This window comes from Apus apus, chromosome 4 (genome assembly GCF_020740795.1).
Source record: "Apus apus isolate bApuApu2 chromosome 4, bApuApu2.pri.cur, whole genome shotgun sequence".
In the NCBI taxonomy this organism is placed as follows: domain Eukaryota; kingdom Metazoa; phylum Chordata; class Aves; order Apodiformes; family Apodidae; genus Apus; species Apus apus.
Window position 1 is genome coordinate 57864805 of NC_067285.1, and position 22457 is coordinate 57887261.

The following is a 22457-nucleotide window of genomic DNA, read 5'->3' on the forward strand; positions in this document are numbered from 1 at the left end:
TTGGCCAAAGGGGCATGAACAGCTGGGGATGGACAATTGGAAACTCCTAAAGGGCATCAGCTGGCAGTGGACAAACATTTCTCCCCAAGCAGCACATCTGTTTTAGAGGGTCCTCACTGCCCCTCACCCCCAGCTGGGCTGGATGCTGAACCAGCTGATAGTGTGCCTGTGTGGCAACAGGGAAGAAAACTCTGTGAAAATAATGTCCCTTAATGGTTTCCTAGCATCAGTTGTCAGCTGTCTTTACAGGACAAAATAAACAAGCCCTGCCTGCAGTCCTCAATACTTTGCACAACTGGTTTACGGCAGTTTCAGGGATGGAGGTAACACTGCACCCATTGAGAAAAAATAGAGGTGCCATTTACTCTTTTAGGCCCCAAATTCTGAAATATTTACTGAATTTTTACTGAAGGACATTGCCTCTATTTACAGGTAGACTGCCAGAATAAAAATGTGTCCCTTATGCAGGTTAAAGACAAAAAACCTAAAAAAAGAAAACCCCTGGCTTATATGTTTCCCTAGGAAAGTGATGGGTTGGTACAGTTTTACATTTTTAAATTTACTATGTTACTATGTCAATTGTGTTTTGCATTTTGAATCCATTATGTATATTGCACACTGATTCATCCTATCATATGCAAATTGATACCTATGCTTTTAAAAAAGGTCTAAAGTTACGTAAACTGTTGGATTTTCACATTTATTTTTTTGTCCTTGTGAAGGAGATCTTCAACATGAAGGAGTCCTGTGTCGTATTTACTCTCAAATGTAATGTTCTTTCACTACAAAAGAGTGTCTCTACACTGAAACTTGATTTCTAAAGACTTCACCAGCTACTTTTCATCCAGTGATACCAGAAATCCTGATCACAGAACTGATTTTTCTTTCCTCTCTCTCATTGAAGAAGCTACTAGTGCAGCTGACACTTGGAAATCAGTTTTCTTTGACTTTCGACGTGAAGGTGCTGCAATAAAAAAAAATTAAAAAAAAAATATATTTAGAAGGGTATGAGAAGTTTAATAATTAGAAGTTTGACAATAAAAGCCAATGACATTTCAACTCTGAAGCCCCCAAATACATTCTCAGAAGAAGACTGATAATTGTCTTTTCCTAGATGAGATTATTCAGAAAATCTAGGATGAACTTTCAGACTGTTTCACGGAGACTAAGCTCATATTCTAAATAAATAAAATATAAGCCACAGTGACTTGACCTGACTCTCTTTATGGAACCATGTTGTATTTGCAGACAAAGCTCAATACAAGGGTCTAAGTAAGAAGTGAAATTGCTAAATTATTCCCAGTTTCAATTACTGGTTTCCTCTAAGTCAGTAAATTTGCAGGTCATGTAGAACTGTTTACCGTGTGGTCAAAGAGAAATTACTGCAGTTTGGGATTACTCTCAATTCTTCATACAACTTTTTTAATCTCTAAACCTCATAGCACATCCTTAATTTGGCCATGCTGTAATGTTGAGTTTTTAGCATTTGCTAGCACAGTTGCTCAGTAAATCTTCTTATTTTTTTGAAAAGTTGATCCAGATATGTAAAATGTAATCCTTTCAAAAAAAGAAAGACCAATTTTTAACATTTTATAAAGCAAAATCATAGAAAAAGAAGATATTTACCATGTGGTCCTGCATCTCCAGAAACCTTCCAATTTTATTAATGCTGGCCTGATGTGGAATTTTGTTTTGATGTATAGCAGAGGAATGGGAGAACTTGTTTAAGAAATTTCTTAACCCTGACCAAGCCAAGGAATAAAAATGTCACCAGCATATGACAAGAGGGAAGACTCATTACTACCCATCAAGAGGGGACAAAAATAGGACCAAAAATACACTCCTGTGCATCAGCCAGTTGTATCTACAGAAGGATATAAGAGTTGACATAGAAGCTCCTAAGTGTTAACACCTCCCCCAAACTGAACACTTTTTCATAATCTTTATGTCCCCTGAAGAAGCAATCCTACAATGCAAGTGAGAAAGAGTGCTGCAGAGCCAGGTATGATGCATTAGGTATGTAAGGTCATTCTTCATATGCTTCACCAGGAATAGAAAAATATGTATTTTTACAGCTAAAAGATAAGTTCACAGTAAGAGGAGGAAGAAATACTGCTTTCTGTACTGCATTCATAAAGCAGCCCCTTACCAACTCAGCTTGTCGCACAGAAGTGCCTCACATGGTAAATAATCATTTGAAAATAGGACCAACACCATCCAGAGCTATGCTCTTGGTATGTATTTTGGCTTGCCCTAAAGTAAAATAAAATAACATATATTTAGCTTTAAAATGGCACATACTTGGCACAGTTTTGATTAATAGGAGTTTACCATGTGGATATTACTTTCTACAGAAAATAGGCTATTCAAAAGAAATAACAAGAGCAGGATGCTTTCTAGTATGTTCCAAAACTAGAGAAAATAAACACACACACAAAGAGACAAACAAACAAACAAAGGACTTTGTTCTGCAAATACTTTCACATGTAAGAAAACAGCACTTGACTGCCTTCATGCCATTTGCTATTTTTGAGGGAGAAAGGACCGATCCATTTCTGATAAGACTATGATTAATGCTATGGGAGTAACAGGTAGTCAAACGACTTCCAGAGACATGAAACAACCTTTTTTTAAAAAAACAAACAAAGAAACAACAACAACAAGACAACTATGTGTCATTAATACAACAGAGGATTCAAAATGATGCACACAGACATATGCATGCATATCCCCATTTTGTGCATTTAACCAGTACCACACCCCCACAAGCCTCACAAATTCCATTATTGCTGATGGTGAATTTGCAAGGTGAGACTGGCAGGGAGCTTTGTGTTGCAGACAGACTTTGTGGGGTAGGTTAGGGACTAGGCAGGAAATGAAGACCTAAAGACTTGTCTTCCTGCATCACTCTGGTCAGCACAGCCAGCACCATTTTGGCCACTGTGTTACTTCTGCTGTTGGGCATGTTCCTTACAAATCCTCTTAAAAGATTATTTCACCTTCAACATTCTGACTGAGCAATGCAGTCCTCAGTGATGGTCTCCAACTGGTAAGTATCATTGGCATCACTGGACAATAATTATAAAGAGTATAGAAAGAAACAATTGCCAAGACCATTTATATTATGATTTCAAAGTCTAGCAAAGCTTCTCCTCCACCAGTAGTGAAAACAAGGGGACAGGAGTAGAATAACAACAGAAGGGATAAGAAAAAGAAGCAGCTGGAAGAAATAAGCAGGAAGCCCCAGAATGCAAACTCTTAGCAGGATCTGTGGAAAATACACCCATATCCATAGAACTGAATTGTATAAAATAATCCATTACCAAATAAAGATTTAAATAGTACACATATTTAAACTTTGTTTTTACCTATTCTTCTCTAGTAAAGAAGAAAAATGGACCTTTGATAGTTTAGTGAACAGTCCAAATAAGAAGGGTGAAGTGAAATTGATTTCTTCCTCTGCATGATGCACTTGGTCTCTTCTGGTTTTGCACATGAAGACTGTCTCACCAAAACTCTCCTTTTTGGATAGAGTACTTGAAGATTGTTAGAGATTCATCAGCACTGAGATGTGTCAGAATTGGGACTGGATAATGGGAAGTACAGGAAACATTTGCAGAAGTACTTAATTAAAACAAAACAAAGAGCAACAACAAGAAACAAACCAACCAACAAACAAACAAAAACCAAACAAGAACCAGCATGTCATTAAACCAACAGAAAACTGACCACACGAATTATCCTTCACAATTACTCTTCAAGATACTTATTGAGCAGAGAAACTAAAAGCCCTTGTAAGTCAGCCCTCTGAGAGAAATCCATGTTACCTAAAAATTGACTTGGAGCGTTCCCACAGCAGATGCTGGTGCTTTACAACTCCTTAATGACACATTGCAATGACATAGTGACACCTAATATTTTTCCTGTGAGCAAAGAAATTAGGAAAGTCTAAACCAGGTCATTTAAGTGAAATGGTTTTGATGTGTCAATTTTTGCATCTGCTAATGACTCAAATACACTATGTGACTGTGGTAGTGCACTGTAACAGATTGCCTTGGTCAGCTGTCAACTGCCTCAGTTTCCTCATCTCGAACAATAGGATAATACTGAATCCTTTCGCAGCTGTTAATTATCTGCTTTAAAATAAATAAATAAATAAATAAATAAATAGCTGTCATTTGGTGTTAAAAATGCAGCAGTAAATACACATTACGTTGCTCAGCATCAGAGGTGCAGCAGTCTAACTCATCCTGGGCAAAGTTACTCCAAGCTCAATAACGAAAGGATTGCACAACTTTGTCACACGGTGGGTTGCAAATTTAGCTGCAAATTCTAGTCACTGAGGAAAGATTAAGACGAAAAATGATTCTTAAGGAAAAGCATTTTTAGATAGTATCACAAACACAGGTATTTAGATTTTGCATAGCTAGCCACTGAAAACTGCAGAAATTAAAGATTAAATCAAGCATGACCTGGAACACTGGAAAGTAAAGCAAACAAGGTCTGTTTGTATCCTTCCACGTGAAGGAAGCTAGAGGCTGAAAACTGGAGTGATACTTCTTTTGAGTTTCCTAGTTAATTCTTGTTAGCATGAATGAATCATATGTGAGTTGCTTTTCAATTTTAAGATATTATGTGCATTAGAGAAGCGTAACTCACCTTGTTTGTTTAGATGGATGCTATTGCATCTTTTTACTGCCATTAGGCATTAAAAGTACAGTTATAGTCATTAAAAAGGACTATGAAGACGCATATTTTATTTTTGAACCACTGGTGTTCCTGTAACCACTTAGGATCATAACTTTTTATTTTTATAACAAAAATTATTTATTGTGTTGGGTTTTTTTCCTTTTTTTACTTTCCTTTTTCACTTCAGCTTTTTGCAAAAGCAATGGAGCTATAAAAACTGCCTCAGTCCTATCCTCACTCAAGCTAGCAGCAATATCGTAACCCACATTTCTTCTGCAAAAAATTCATTAAAAGTAGATGACAGCTTGACTTTCAGATCACAGGCAGAGTTACAGGAATGTCATGTAAAGTAAAAAAATACCTATATTGGATACGGAATTCTCTGACATAATAAATACAGAAACTTGTGACATTTTAGGTCAGTCTCCTGAATATAAATAATGATCAGATAGTCTGCTGTTTCACAACCTTAGCTGCAGCTTACATTTATACATAGGCAAGTTTCCCAAGTTACCACACCAGCAACACAAATATGAGAAGTGAGATGTACAGAGGGATGTGAGCAATGGGAAAAAGCAAAGAATTATAGAAGAAATGCAGAGATGGGTGAGCATTAGAAAGCTTAGAACTTTTGTCCACTTCTGCTAGCTAAACTTGGCATTGAGAAGCAAGAGTCGGCCCTCCACCATGAAGAATGGCATTTTCCCACAGAAGGTCAAGGGAAAGAATGCCAGCCGATGGGGACACAGCTTCCCCTTGACTTCAGAGCAGCGCCAATGACCAAAACTTAAGGAAGTTTGCCTGCCTTCAATGAAAAAGTGTTCTTTTACTTTAAGCATGTCTTTTACATTTGGTAAATCCAACGTAACAGCACCTGGAGAAAGGCAACTTAAGCGACCTGAGTGTCTGAAGGATCCTGAGAAACAAATATGGCAATTTTAAAAGAAAACTATTGCTATTAGTATAAACAAATTTCAAATTCACTAAGTCTGAATATGTACAGTGTTATGTATGTGATCTAAAGTCAGGACGTCCTCTTAAAATATGATAGTATGAATCTACGATTCTCTTAAAATACGTCCAGTTGAGTACCAGCTGTCTCACTGTTGATTTCCCCCAATGGGTCCAGTAATTTCTATGTGTATACAATTGCATTATAATCTAACAGCTTGGAAAAGCTGGTGTCTCTAATCATTCATTATTAATTTGAATCCAGAAGCACTAAAGCTGGAAGAATATAACTTCAAAACTAGTAGAAGTGACAAAAGAAAGCAACAAATTATAAAAGACAAACAATACTAAAATATTAGCTGAGGTACAAACTTGAAAATATTTTCTCTACATACAATACAAAGCAGCTTCATCATATGTTCATTAGTGCTTCCCAAATCTTAGCCACAGTATATGTGTGTTGATAGGGGATTGTGTTCTGTGCATTATGGCTGGTTACATATTTCTCAAAAATTAATCCACTTTGAATTTTATTAAGCAGTAAAACTAAAATTCTATTAACTGTAATGGGATTTACACAAGGGAATTCACACTTACTGTGGATGCAGCACTGATATTTAAAACTGTTGCCAGGAGAAAAATACAGGCTTAGTGTAGTTAAAGCAAAGCCATTACATTTTCTATTTATTAAGTCCTTCACAAGGGTAATTCTCTGCGTATTAAGGAGAGAAGAAAAAGCCACAGACTGGCTAGTATTTAAGCTTCTCAGATGCCACATGACATGACTGCATTTGCCAATAAAGGGTGGTCCTACTGGTGTGGGACTAAACCTTGGTTAGAGGATGGAAAGGCATTACTTTCACTTTCTTTATTGGTGCTGAAAGTGCTATTGCTCACATATTCTACTAAGTTATGCTGTACAATAACAGTGCTGTTGGAATACTTTCCCTGTAATTTAATATACAGGTAATATAATGAATAAAAATTCACATTCTCCCTGTACCAGCCGTTCTTCACAACCAAACTAAAGCAAAACTACTCTGGGCTTTCAAGCTTTATGGGATGGCCCACAGGGGCTGTAACAAGTAGTTAACTCTTTTCTTCAAGTTGTCTTTGAAGTGATTTCATGAGTTTCAAAGTGGCATGTCAGACATATTTTGGGTACTCAGGTGAGAGAAAGGTTGAACAGTTTGTCCTGGCACTTTGTCCTAGGAGTATGTTTCACTCAAAGCAAGCAGTGTTACCCAGGTGGTATCTTGCCTTAGTTATCTTATGTACACAGTCCCAATGAAAACATTTGTAATATTGAGGTCCAATCTTCTGCAGAATAAAATAAAATAAAAGCCCTTGAAACAAGCATGAAGGAAATAGAAAGAGAAAATCTTGTGTAAATTACTAGAAACACCTCAGACTTCACAAGGTTCAAATTTGGATTCTCTGACATAAAACTACTACTGAAATAATGCTTTAGTATAAATATATGGTTACTTTTAGAATAAACCACATTGTGAATGCACTTGGATATACTGACATGAACATGCAGTTTGCAATTATGAAAAAAAAATTACTTTCATATGCTACTTTTCTTTCTTTAAGAACTAAGGATTCACAAAATAAAGCCTTTCTCACATTCTTAGCATCTTTCCCCTTCTTTGACAATGCAACACTGATACCCTAACACTAACATAAAGCTTTCTAATATGGATTTCAGCTAGAAGTCTGGTTTGTTATTCCATTCAGGTCATTCTGCCCAGAAGTGTTTTGAAGACAATCATTTTACCGTTACTAAAGTTGACTTCCTCTCTGCACAACATGATCTGCTGTGTCAACAGTCTTCATTAACTAAGATAAACTATGCAAAAATCTGGAAATGAAATTAGATGGTGCAGGGATGAATTTAATGCTAACTATCTGCTGAACACAGAGATAATTTGATTTTGGTCTTGCAGTAAGCTTTCTCATACATAGAATCAGTGCCAGGCTACAGACTGTGAATATAAGGCTGGGTATTTTCACTCCATGTGGGTAGAGGGTTCATTTGCAAGGGCATTTGCGTTGGATGATTTTGGGCTTCGGTATTTTGGATATATATAATTGCAATAATAGAAGAAACTACGTGAGGCTGTAACAAGGTGGGTGTCAGTCTCTTCTCCCAAGTAACAGACAATAGGACAAGAGGAAATGGCCTCGAGTTGTGCCAGGAGAGGTTTAGATTAGGTATCAGCAAAACTGTCTTCACCAAAACGATTGTCAAGCACTGGAACAGGCTGCCCAGGGAAGTGGGTGAGTCACCATCCCTGGAGGCATTTAAAAGACTTGTAGATATGGTGCTTAGGGACATGGGTTAGTGGTGGACTTGGCAGCATGCTAGGTTAATGGCTGGACCTAATGATCTTAAAGGTCTTTTCCAACCAAAATTATTCTACACGTGTGCCAGAAATCTTGAAATGGTGATCGAGTTTGGTCATAGCAACAGGTCTTCCTAGAAGAAAGAATAGGAAACATAGGAAAAGGTCCTAGTTATGCACTGCAACAAAGAGGCAGAACTAGGCATGAACCCACTAAGGGCTTTGGTATTGCCATAGCAGAACATGCCAGCTTCTCATCAGAGCATATTTGCACTTGTTGATTTCCTAGATATCATGGGCAGGCAAAGTACCTGTGCAGGTGGGTTAGGTCTCAATCCGCTTGCTGCTCTTGCATAGAAGCATTCAGGTTCCCACCAGACTTTAATACTAAGATTAATACCTAGTCCCACTTTGGATATGAACAGCAAGAAGTTCCTCACAGTGGCTGTACTCTCCAACCAGGAGTTAGAAAAAGCATCTACATACCTATCTGGTTTGGAACTGCCCATTAGCCATCATACAGAGCTTTCACTTGAACCTTCTCACGTGCAGGGTGAGGAAACTAAATACCTCTGAATATTTATGCTATAGTTTCTTGCAGTGCATTGAACTTTATGCTAAGATCATTGAAACAAATACTGCACTGCTCATCTTGTATTTCCATTTTTTTTAGTACTGATATTGAGGGATATTTTTCATCCAAATGCTGCTTGTCTTGAATTAATGTGGATAAGAAGTATGCAGTACATTGCTACATATTTTCAGTAGCCCTTATGCTGCTCCCACCCTGTGAATATTCTTGAGGGGAAATATACAACAAGAAAAGACACACATGAAAGTAAGAAATAGTTATACTGAGTTCTCTCTCCGTTCCTACTCAGGTATCTGTCTTGAATCTTTCTGCAAAATATCCACATGGCTGATGAGCCACGTGAGAAAGGACAGAGAGAAATATGATTGAGGAAGAAAAAAATAAATCAAACAGGTTTATTTATCTTAAAAAGCTGTGCAGTAAATGGAGAACAGGCACCATAATTCTTTCCTAATATTCTCAATTCTTTACTGTTTCAAATAATAATCACTGAGGACATAGCCACTGCATAGGTTACTCTCTTGCTAATTTATCATGCTACACCATGCTCCAGTAAACAGCTTCCCCAGTGTCCAGCTCAGGCACCAGTCTGGATCAACACACACCCAATCATAATTCTGTGCTGCTAAAACCCACATACGAGGAAATGGGGATGCCAACAGGTTCATGCTCATGGATGCCAGAATTCAGAAGACCAGTAATCTGGACAAGCATAGATAGGACATCTGTAGGATGGCTACCAAAGACTGGCTACCAATGTGTGTGTGCAAGATGTACACATCCACACATATATATGCCTATATGTAAGTACATATGATCTTCTCTTCTCAAGTTTGTACCTATATTGCCCTCAACTATACAATTAAATTACTACAAGCTTCACTGTATTATTTAGAATAGTGCTTACCGTTTTCTATACATTTAATTGCATCCATTTTTAAATAAACGTGAAATTGTTTTTAAGTAGAATTGCAATAAATTTTACTTGAATATTCAGCCTTACTGGAATTAATATTTAACGGATTTCTGCAATCTGTCCAAGATTGTTTGCTAAGGAACAATATTATTTCTACTGCTGCATTTGAAGCAAAAATTTCTTGAACTCTGAGAAACTGAGAAAGAAAATTAGAATTTCACAACAGAATATTAGATCATGTATTCATAAAACACTCCTGAAACATGAAAACAGAGCCACACATCTGGAAGGCTGTTGCTATAAAATCTTTCACATACAAGTAATCCTTACGCAGCCTTTACTCAAATTCCAACCATTCAAGAAAGCTCATAATTTCCTGAAAAGCCAACATTTTCTTTAAGAGAAAGAGGCCAGGGAGTCAGGTGATAAAATGGAAATGATGAAATAAAAATCTTAACTCAGGAATTTAAGAGGTAATGCATACTACTCAATTAAATCTCTTTGCATTTTTTTCAAAGTTGCCAAGACACGTTTTTCATTACTATTTATATCTGGGTACAAAAAACTCCTCATCCATTGAAAGCCAGTACAAAGTTAAGGAAAAAGACGTCTTTTGACCTATAAGGATTAACTATTTTATCAATGGATGAATCTTGGGAAAAATCATTTAAGTATTCTGTCAGAATTACCTGACCTATATAAATAAGCATAAATAAAATATTTTACACTTTGGGGGATTTTAAATTTTATTTTTCTCTGTATTTTCAGCTGTCATAGACACAAAAATTTATCTAGAATAATTCTTCTCTGAGAAGCTATGAAGATTAAACATGGTGATCTGTACAATTATGACATCAGACATCCACTGGCAGAAAACTGGAAACTTCTATGCTAACAACAGAGGCTTGTGGCAGTAACTTCTGTCTTTCCTGAAATGGCAGCCCAGTACAAATCCTCCCTTTTTTTTAGGGCTATTATTACTAATGGATGAAAAGTTGTCTTCATAATTACTCTGATGGTTATAAGTCATGCAAGATGTAATGCAACTAGCTAAAAATTTGTTAGACTGGGTTAAATCACAGTAAGTCTCTCACACTTTGTTTATTTTAGCTGACCTCAAATACTGTTATGTTCATGGTCTACATTTAGCCCTATAAATAGGGTAGTTAAAGTAGTTTCTACACAAAATCTGTAGATCAATTCATGATCCTTCCCTATTAACAGGGAAAATGGAAGGTAATGGTATTTGAGGAAAGGGAAAAGTCACTGGAATTGCAGATTGGACAGTTATTCAGATGCCACTTCCATGACTGAGTCTATTTTTCATGCCCCAATATTTGCTGGGCACATTCTCCAACCCTCAAAAAGTAGACTGAGAGTAGAAACTGAGTTTTTCCACTCATCGTTACTGAGATAGCCTCCCGAAACCTTTACTTCATCCTTGCCAAAGGTACAGTAGGGAGCTCACTTCTTTCAGGACCATCACAATATTTTGAAGCCTTTCTTTTTTTCTTGTCAGCTCACAGAATCACAGAATGATTGAAGTTGGAAGGGATCCTTGCAGGTTATCTTGTCCAAACCTCTGCTCAAGCAGGGCCACCTACAGGTTGCCCAGGATCATGTCCAGACAACTTCTTAATGTCTCCATAACTTCTCGTGGAAGCCTGTGCCAGTGCTCAGTCACTTTCACAGTAAAGAACGGTTTCTGGATTTTCAGATAGAATCTACTGCTTCAGTTTGTGTTCACTGACTCTTTTTCTTTTACCTTCCCAGGAATCAAGGTAAGGCTAGCCAAGCTGTCGTTCTCTGGGCCCCCCTTCTTGCCCTGTTTGAGAGCAGAAATTACATTTGCTTTTATCCAGTCCTCACGGACAACTTCCAATTGCTATGATTTTTCAAAGATACTTGAGAAAGGTCTTGCAAGGACATCAGATACTCCCTTAGCACTCTTGGGTGCATCCCCTCAAGGCCTGCAGACTGATGTAGGCCTAGTTTGCTTAAATTCCCATACCCGATCCTCTTCCACCAAAGGTACATCTTCCTTGCTTTGAGTTTTTTGTCCTGTTCCCTATTCTCCAATTCCTAAATGCCACCATTTCTTAGTCACTGCTAACAAGGGTGCTGTCGCAAACCAACGGGGTCAGAGAGGCTGCTGGAAGTCAGGATGCTTCTGTGACAGATGCCTTTGACCTTCACAACCCCAGGAAGCCCTTTCTTCTTTGTAAGCATGAGCTCCAGCAAATCACTTTCCCTCATTGGTTTCTCTATAATTTTGTCAAGAAGTTGTCATCAATGGTCTCCTAGAATCTCCTTTTTTCTTGCTGTGCTGTTCCTCCAGCAGATATTAAAATCCCCCGTGAGAACTAGAGTCTGTTAATGTAAAGCTAGATCTAGCTTTCCATAGAAGGACTCATCTACATCTACTTGTTCTTCCTGATGAGGAAACGTATAGAAGACACCCAGTACAATGTGTCCCAGCCCCATAAGCTCTCAGTTGGCTTGCCACCCATCTCCAGGCAGAGTTCCATGCACTCCAGCTTTCTGATGTACAGAGCAATTCCTCTCTCTCATCTTTCCAGCCTGTCCTTCCTAAGCAGCCTGTATCACTCCATTGCAGCACTTCAGCCATCCCACTATGTCTCCATCATCCCAATAAGACCACGGCCCTGCATCTGCATACGCAGTGTTTCTTTAAAGGTATTTCTTTGCTTATGTGCAAATGCTTGAAGTGACCCTGCTGATGCCCCTGAAGCCTATGTGTTCTTTTTATTTACATCACCCCAGGCCCCTGCAGAAGACCCAAGCAGCACAGTACAGAATCGTCTTTCAGCTGCTGTAGTCCTTTTTTTACATAGGCCCTGAGTAAAAGGTCCCAAAGCTTCTGGTAAAAACATTGCAAAACTAGTTCTGAGCCTTGGTACCATATTTCAGAGCTCTACACCATTCACAGTAGTCACTGAGTCTTTGCAATAAAAATCCCTAATGCCCATATTGTGGCAAGCATTTGCTGTTTACATAGCCATTAGCCAATCTTTCCAGAAGATTTTTTGCTTGCATGCCATTTTCTTACTTGGGTTACAAGTGCAAAAGGCAGAGGCCTGTAGTAATATGTTTTAACAGGCAAAATCTCAAACATGAAGTCACGGCCACAGTTTCTTTCAGATGTGTTTTTCATCATAGTCTTAGGGCAAAAGAAAAAGAGCCATTTATATATTTTTTTTCTGTTTTCATGGTAAGATTTGGTTTAAAAAAGCATTTTTCAGGCTGATATATATTTTGAGAGGGAGATATAATCAAGAATTACATTGCTTAATACTGCTTTGCAGAGCTTTGATTGATTGATTCAGTCTTCCCTTAGTCATATAACAAAGGAATAGAATAAGGGATTAATAGTCTCCCCGTCTGGTCTCTCCTTGTTCTGTGGTGTTTATGCCAGTCTCAGCAAAACTGCATTATAAGATCAGTCTAAAAGAAAGGTCATAGCCTATCACAAACTACTGTATCAAAGAAATATGCAAATCTTTCCTTGTTCCACATTCTGCTTAGTCTCCCACTACAATTATTAAATGACAGGGTATTAACAGAAACTAAATAAAGCACTCCAAAAAACCAAATTTTAAAGATGCTAAATCCAATTGCCAGATAGAGAGCATGCAATTAGGTACTTAAACAATTCTTATCACATTTGATGCTAATATTAGCACTTCCAAAAAACAATATAAAATTGCAATATTCCCAGAGACACTCCATTGAAACAGCCTGGTGAGTCACAGAGAATCTTGGTGAATTCTTACATTTTTTTGTTATACTCAAATAACATTTATCTCCAGTTACAATAGTAAAAATGATTTTGCACTCCAAAAAGAATTTGTAATATTTCTATTCTGAGAAGAAATTATGGGGTTTTTTTTCTGAACCAATGCAATATCAAATATGAAGTTTTTCCACTTAGATTTTTCAGAGAGCACAAATTAGCACAAACTGTTACTTAATTGGGCTCTTCAAGTAAGTATGCAGCAATGAGCATTAGTCTCTCCTCATTGCTTTTTAAAACCTTTATGTCTATCCAGGTCCCATAGCCTTACAGATTTTAATGGCCTTAATGAAGAAAAAGAGCATTGTTATTCAATTTGATTCAAGCAGATCTCCATGCGGAATGACAATGTAGCCATTCACGAGTCAATTGTCAGAATTGTGTCATTCTTTCTCTTTTAAATCTTGTTTTTCAGGAGTTTTTGAAATGTCAGTCATTATTCTTCCTTGAATCTCAGGTCTGGCAAATAAACTTGATCAGTCAGTCGGTTGGTCAGTCAGTCAATCTATCTGTATCTATTATCTACACACATACATTTCTGTAGTACACAATGCCAAATGATGGAATCATCCATTTGGAAAAATTATTCAGAATGTGAGCTCAAAATCACTGTTGTTCTAAAAAGTGGGGTTTGGCAAATAATTTACCCACTATTCAGTCAAATGAATTTGGATTTCCTGATGACAAAAATAATTTAACTGAATATTTGCAGGACTAAGGTTTACGTATTTGCTTCTTACGGCTTGTGATTCATTCATGTTTTAGATCTCCAAGATCTTTCTCACCCATAATGGGTATGTAACAACGTATCACAAACTGAGAGGACATAATTTCTTTTTTATTTAATGTTTTATAATATATATGAAGCAATTTACCACATTCAAGTTCATATTGGCAATGATTACATACCAGAGCAAGTTCATTAAAATCAAGTTTACATTTTGTACAACTACAAATGTACAAAGGACCAAATCCTCATAATTCAGATTGCCAGGTTACATCAAGGAGGGCAAAGGCAATACAGGTAAGGCTGTGATCCAAACCAGGAATTGACCACAACCTAGAGTTAGATGACATCTCAGCAGGATATCAAATATTCACTTTAGGGCCTACAGTTTGCAGTAATATACACCAAGAACTAGATGGAGCAGGAATAAAAGTTTGGTACTAGCTGAACATCCTCAGCAATGCAGCTCTCAGAGAGCAAGTTACTCTATCTAGAAGAAAATATTGCTCTCTAAATGATGGACCAGCTGCTGGGGAAAACTGGAAGATGGTTCTCTCTCAGACCAGAGAAGACTGAAGGGAGACAGTAGGGTTGAGAGCAAGTGAAAAAAACTAATATCTGAACTCCCCTTTCCTTGTTTCCATCTCGTTCCCCTCTTGTCTCTGAATAACTATATAATGCAAAATTGGAATAGCCAGTATGACTGCAGAAGTCACCAAAGGGCTAGCAGAGCCTGGAGAAAAAGCTTTCAGTCTTTAAGAACTGCGCTGATGGAGCCACACTTGATCCACCCAAAATGTTCAGTAAGTGAAAATGGGTTTCTGGAAGAAAAAATTTACTTAGTGGTTTAGGCTTTGATCCTTGCTCTGGAGCTGACATCAGAGGTCAGATTAGATATTTAATATCAGATAACTAATATATCAGCTGTTTTACAAAATAATGTTTCTATGCACATAGCCGTATAAATTACGTATATCTATGAAGGTAGCTGACTTCATTTTCTAATCAGAAAGGGTTTTAGACATGATTTTTTACAGGAGTGAAAGTTTCCCATTTACTAGCTGGCATTATAGTCAGAATATGCTTTGAGCTGACTAGATGTATTATCACCTGTCAGCTATTTAGAGCTCCTATTAAGTTAGAAGATAGACCCACACTATGTCAGGGAAAACTACATCTGCTTCCAGACATCAAACTGACATTTCCTGGAAAGAGAACACCCCACCTGTTCACTGTAGCCTTTGGAGATGCCAACAGGACAAGGAGACATTATTTTCAGGATAACCAACTGAAAACAGATTAGCAAATATTAAAACTTTGCCACTACATTACTATCTCCAGTACATTACTCAGGAGGACTGGAAGCATTTGTATTAAATATTGGCACCTGCTGGAGACTACTCAAGAGAATAAGTCAGATATAGGAGTAAGGCCAGTAACAATGACTCTGGGTGGAAAAAACTGCCCTGAAATAAATGGATTCCTATTTTCTTAGTACTTTGACTAAATACTGTCTTCTCAGTGATGCTTAGCACTTTCATATAAAAAGGCAGAACCTATTAATCCCAGACTCTGGTTTTATGTGATGTAGTAATGAAAATAACTGCAGGTATGCAGCTTGCTGTGTCGCTGTGGATAATTTGTCATACTCACCAGCAAGTATAGAGATGTCATCAGGAACTCAAAAAATCAGATCTCTAAAATTATTGGTTCCAATTTCTTAATTTGAAATATATCTTCTGAAATGTCTTTCGTGCTCATAAAAGGAGTTTGCTAAGCAACAGTTTCAACATTTCTTCTTGTGATTGAAACCCTGAGAGCAGTTACGAACACTAGAAAGTCGAATGCCTGAGCCATAGAAGATATTTGGCAATATGATTCCTCTTACATTAAAAATTCCCATTGGCATCAAGGAAAATACATGTAAGCAATATTTTGCCTATAGTACCCAAAGAAAATGCAAGAAGGCATTTTAGTAGGATTGCAAAGCATGTAGTTTATATTGATTTCAAAGACAGACAATTCATTCATTAAATATTTTCCATATTTAAAAACAATTAATTTTTTAAATATTATAGGACAACATAAACATATTTGTGGAAACTTTCACACTAACTAATTAGATGAGGCAAAAATACTAAAAACAGATGTATGGTGATCAACAGTAAATATGTTTCAAGAGTCAAGAAGGTAGGATTTAAACAATTTCTAGTTTCATAAAATACAACTCACTTCTACAGTTTTAGAAATCAATCTTGTCACTGGATTTCATATTCTAAGGACTGCAAGCATGAATCACAGATTTGACAGTACCAACTTTCTTGACTGTACACAAGAAGCTATATTTGTGTTTGGTTAATTGAAAAAGTGTTTTTTCAAACAAAAAAACCTCTTTAGTACAGTAACCTTTCTCCCCAGTCGCCACTTCACCCTTTACAGTAGCCTTGCTTTTCTTTGAATTACCAGGAAGATACTAATCTATCTCCAGATATCTGTCTGGGAAGGGTAGGGAGTAATTTTGATGTTAAAAAAAATTGTTATTTTGAAACTCTGCCTTGCTTCCAGCTTTATAATTCTGAGTATTATGCTCTTTAACTGTAATACTTCAGTTTTGGTTTCTAATGGATCTGATTTCAGGGTTACACTTGTATCACTCTCAGCAGAATTTTGAAATAGTGCTCTTCTTGCTGTAGAATTCCAAAGCTTTTAAGTTATTAAAATTGTATGTGTTTGTATATTTGCTAGAGATGTAATACAGTACAGCAATTTCTGTACGGCAGTTATGGTCCTTGGAAGTCACAGCTTTGTTGCAATTGCTAGAGTCAAACCTGAATGCCTTTCAGTTTGCTCTCTACCCTGAACCGAGAAAAACATTAGCCAACCTGTTGATTTACTGATTGCACATCTATGCTAGTAACCACAAAAGATGAAACTTTGATTTTCCTTTTCTATGTAATGTTTTAATATAGGGACTAAAAGATAACAAGGTGTTTCTACTCTACTAGTTCTTCATAAAGAACTGCATGCATTTCACTATTTAATATGAATTATGGAATCCTTATTCTAGGAAGGTCTCAAATGGTAGGCAAGAACTACACAAATTCCACATATTTTGCTAGTATTTCTAATGAATGGACTAGCAGCATAGGTAATAAATTATAAATTTTCATTATCTTTCCCATTCAGCATATTAATTTAATTCTATATTCTTGTAACTAAAAGAAGAATTTTAGTTTTTTTTAATTAACCCAACTTTCCAGCTCTCTGGTTAATTCCTTTTTAAATAGCACATATTTCTGCATGTGGCTGTTGGGACAGAAATTACCTCCAAACTATTTGCAGAGCAGGACAAACATTCCTTGTTCTGCCATGAATTAATCAACAATATTTCTCAGAACTTTAAATCCTTAATTCAAGGGCAGAATTCCAGCTACATTTATACTGAGATAGTTTATGAGCTCTTTATAAGATCTTTGCAGACCTTTAAGATATCTTGATTATATAAACCCTCTAATAAAGGTTAACTTGACTCGATTTCAATTAGGATTCATGTTCTTGGCCCACTAGGTTGATAAGTAACTCCATTTAATAATGTAATTGCAAATATAAAAATATATCTTTATGATGCTATTTGATTATCTTTCCTCAGAAAGGATTATATCTTGCTTCATGATAAGCAGGAAATGACAACCCAGTAATAAACAGCAGTTAAGAAAAGAAAATACAAAACTTTTTAGCTGTTATCTTTGATATTTTCAAAATTTATATTGATACTTCTGTTAAGTAGAACTTTAAAATAGTGACAGCTTGATTAAAAATTTTTTCTTTTATTTTGAAGGGTTTAAAATTTGTATTTTGGATACATTGGAGGAGATTTTTAAACAAAAACATATCACTGAAGAATACTGACATCTTTCACTCAGAGGTTGCAGAAAAAAAGGATGGTGACTGTTTCCATAAAAAAAAAAAATAAAAAAAATTAAAAAGCAGTAGCTGCACCTTCCTTAAAAAAAATTGATGTGATAAAATAAAGAACAATTATATATGTATAATGTTAGTATATATTTATACATAAATGCATGTATGTGTATGTACATAATACGTACAACTCTGCATTTCTCATTATGAAAGTAATTCGGAAAAATTGTTCTTAGTAGATGCGTTATGTTGTGTTTGTTTTCAAAAACTTAAAAGAAATCCTACACGACTATCAGTCTTCATAAATTGCAATGAATTGTGCTTTACATCTAAGAAACATCAGTTCAGTCTAGTAGACGCAGAACAGTTTAGAAATCATCCTGTATCTGCATTTCCAGGATTCTAGATAGTTCCTAACACTTAAAAATGGTTCAGGTTTGTCATTGTGAATCGATGCTCAGAATAATTTAAGTACTTAGTGGCATTTTCTCCATCATTCTACCTTGGACATGTTTCTGAATCTTTTGAGTAAACTTTCAGCTGAACAGGCTTGAGCATTGCTAGGCATATTTGAAATGCAATATGAAGACTTCATGCTCCATTACTTGCTTTTCAGTGGGCTCAGTTGATCAAATCAGAAAACAGAAACAGAACTGTGTGATTTAATTGAGTAGTCACAGTCAGTTATACAGGTCAGACTTCAAATTCCTATTTTGCAACATGATGGAAGAAATTTTAGAAAACTGCAGCCACTCCAAAAAAAACCTCTTAAACACAAAATTAGTCAAGTGTTGACTTTCCCCAAATGATTGGATATACTTCATTGCTAAACTATTACTAACCCTAGTGCCACATTCACAGATTCATATGAAAACAGGACAACAAGGGATGTGGCATCTCCCCTTTGTCTTCTTCCAAACACTTTAGAAATGCAATTTTTTACTTTTTGTTAAATAAAAGTTTCCCTTTCTGAGTACTCGAGCTGTCATTTCTAATATTTTAAAAGGACTTTAGGGTGAATATTACTGCAGAGTCTTTTGATATCCAGCACATTTCAGGAAACTAAGGTGTGCTGTAATGTGAAATGCTACACTGTGAAAGAGCCACAATTCTCACCCTAAGTGAGGCACTGAGATCTACAACTTCTACAAACATTCTTGTCAATGTGCAAATTTCTGTCTCACTGCAAACATTTAAAAATAAAAACCTTGAAGCAGAGACCTTGAGCTTTCATTTGAGAGTTTAAATGCTGCATTGCAATATGCTTTTTTAGAGACAGCTTTACAATCCCCCAAACTATAGCAAGCTAAGACAGAGGAAGAAGCAGCTTTGCAAAAATGCAAAGGAAAAAATATAAACATACAGTTGATATTGCTAGCCTAGCCCACTGGGCATATATTGTTGATCTCAGCATGGATCTTACACTGCGGAGTGTATTTACAGCATGGGGTATGGAGAATTACACACACAAACAATAGTGAGAACAGTATATTTTTTTTTTTATGTGAAATGCATTGAAAACTGACCCTGTTGGGATGTAAATGTGGAATTGTATTGTTGTGGAAATCCTACTGGTTTGTGTGCTTTTTAAGTGTTGAGTTTTCTTTTTAATGATCAAAAGTGTCTTCAGTTACTACAGTCAAAGATGTTAAAGACTACATATTGCTCCAATTCTGGTCTTCATGACATCTTGCAGAGAATAATGCTTGAAAGATATTATTAGATGTTTTTATGCCTTTACCCCAAACCGTCATCATATGAAAAGCATCCCATGACAGCTCTTCAGTATTTTTCTTTTCATTTTCAAAGCTATATCATGCATATTAAACTGGGAAAATCACATCAAAGCTAAAAGAAAGAGCTATATAGACTACATACGGACATTTAAATACCTGCCATGCCTCCTCTTGCTCAGGTAGTAGAATAGACTCTGCTTCTTGAAGTATGAGTACCTCAGCCTTCCATTTTACATTGCTTCCTTTCTGCTTCTTTCTTGGAATTGCTAAGTCCATGTTTACAAAGCTTCTTCTCACATACATAATAAGACCGAAGAATACTACAATTGTCCTAATTGGTAGGAAACAGTACTTTCAGGGCCTTCTTATCATAGTTTAGTCTAGCAGTGACAGGTTGGTGAAATTGTGTCTGTTCTAAACATCTCAAGGAAGCCATCCTTGGCACAGGTTATTTACAGAGACTCTGGTATTAAACAATGGGTTTCTAAATTAGTTTCTCAAGGAAATGCTTATTTTCAAAAATGTTTTGCAACCTTACTTCTCCATTTGAACTAAACACACTAAGCCTATTGCTGTACTGTCTATATTGATAATTCAATGTATATATATGCATTTCTGGTAAGCACAATAACATTACAATTCTGTGCTATTGATTCTTTGCTGCAGTAAAACATTGAAAAAAGTCTTGTGTTACAATGCCCCACCCCAAAAAAAACAAAATAAAAATAACAAAACACCAAACCAACTCAAAAAAACTCAAACATATCCTGGTTCCATAGAGAAACCAGGTTTTTGTAACAGATAAAGTAAAAAATCATGTCCTTCCTTTCACTGTAGAAAGGAAATAGTATACCACAAGCCCAACAGAGAAAAGCTAGCGATCTGTCATCACTCATAGTGTTATATAGCTTAGTATTTATTTCAAATTGCTCACACAGCAAAATAAAAGTATTGATCAATCACCCTTGCCATTATTTAAATTACAAAACAGTACCTTCTTTACCTAAAAGTACTTCAGAAAAGTGAATTTTAAATACTGTCCCATTTTCAAGTATCAAGACTGGTATATACTGAAAATTGAAATGCTTGCAAAACTTACCGCTATGCCAAAATTGAATGTGAATTAAACCTTCATGCCCTGCTTCTTTAATCAGTAAAGCAATCTGAATACAAGAACTGGCAAACAGATTGAGTAGGAAGATTCATTTTTATATATATAAATTTTTCCAAGGGAAATTAATATTATCTTCCATTTGCCAGTTAAAAAATACAGTGAACATTACTCATCCTTAAGAAAGATTTTAGCATGCTACTTACTGGTAATGTAGGAACAATAGAGGTTGACAAAGTGCAGAAGTATTATGAAAACATGTCTTGTATATCAGGGATATGAAAAAAATACTGTATTTCAAAAAGTTTAAAATCTTAATTTCTGTTTATTTAAACACATGTCGAATTTTTATATTTAGATTGGAAATTAATGGTACACTGCACCGAAGTCTGTAATTTACATAAATGTTGTACCTAAATGCCTATGGGAACTTCCACTTTGAGTTTAAATACAATCACAGTTGAAGGATTATTTATCTTGGCTTAGATTTTCATAAAATAGTGAAAGTGCTGCCTACAGATGAGCTTGTAAGCCAGTGTTCACTTCTTCACAGTTACCCACTGAAACCTCAATGTATCTCAGAAGCCACAGAAACAGATACAGTAAGCAAAAAAGGGCCATATGAATCTTATAGTGTTTATGAGTATTAATGATGAAAGACACAATTTCCAGGGTTATCCAGAGCTAAAATGCTTATTGCAAGATGTGTCTCTGAACCACAGAAGTGCCTATCAAGGCAGCTATTGCATCTCTCTTGTCAGCCAGTTTAATAACTGCTGTAACTCAAGAAGATGCAAAGCGCTGGTCACTGAGCAAAAAAGCTCGAAAGCCCTTCAGAGGTAGATCTTACCATATACATCATAATCTCATTTCAAGATCTGTTTGTGTCTCCATCACTATTCTTGGCTATATTGTAATCAAAATCTGACAGACCAATATGCTATCAAAGATCTGAAGAAGCATTTTATACAGAAAGTTATTACCTAGAATATTGACTAGCATGAGGACAGCATCTAAATACTTCAGGTCTTGGCAGACTTCAATAATCACACAAAAATGGCATCTGTCTACAAATGTTGTATACCAGCCTTGCTGCATTAAAATCAATGGATTTATGACTATTCCCAGCAGATAGGGATCTGGCTCAAAAAAAGTATAATTCACAATATCATAGTACCAGTTCAAGCACCGCCAGAGACAGTGCTTATAGTACATCAAAAACAGGGAAATGCTTTTGTATGTTTGCATTAAAAGTACCTTTTATGTCTGCAGGTAATAGAAAAAATCCTTCATTTTCATTCAGAGGCTTACAGCTGTTAGAGTAATGAATTATTACTGATGAAAATATAGCAATGACAAATGAGTTTAAAAACAGAGCCTGCAACTTAAAGTTTGAGTGAGATAGAAAATTATGCTTTGAGTAATGATTTCTTGAACTCAGCAGCTGTTATGAGGACACTTGTGAAAAGTGACAGAAGACTGACTTGTTAACTTACCAAGGTTGAGCACAACTGTCTTAATTTCAATCCAGTGCTCTTTTCATCTGCATGCAGCACAAGAACATTGAATGTTTTCTGGACAAGGAATGACTCCCACTCTCCTCTGCTATGTATTCCTTCTTTCCTGCAATCTTTTCATTTATATACACATTTGAA

General features: G+C 36.2%; 1 protein-coding gene across 1 annotated transcript in view; it reads right to left on the reverse strand.

Moving 5' to 3' along the window:
- Nucleotides 1–866: 866 nt before the first annotated feature.
- The window catches only part of IQCM (IQ motif containing M), a 101166-nt gene continuing 79575 nt past the window's right edge, over nucleotides 867–22457 (reverse strand). Inside the window, exon 12 of the mRNA XM_051618275.1 lies at nucleotides 867–964. Within this exon, the coding sequence (XP_051474235.1) occupies nucleotides 867–964 (98 nt within the window). The remainder of the gene's footprint in view (nucleotides 965–22457) is intronic.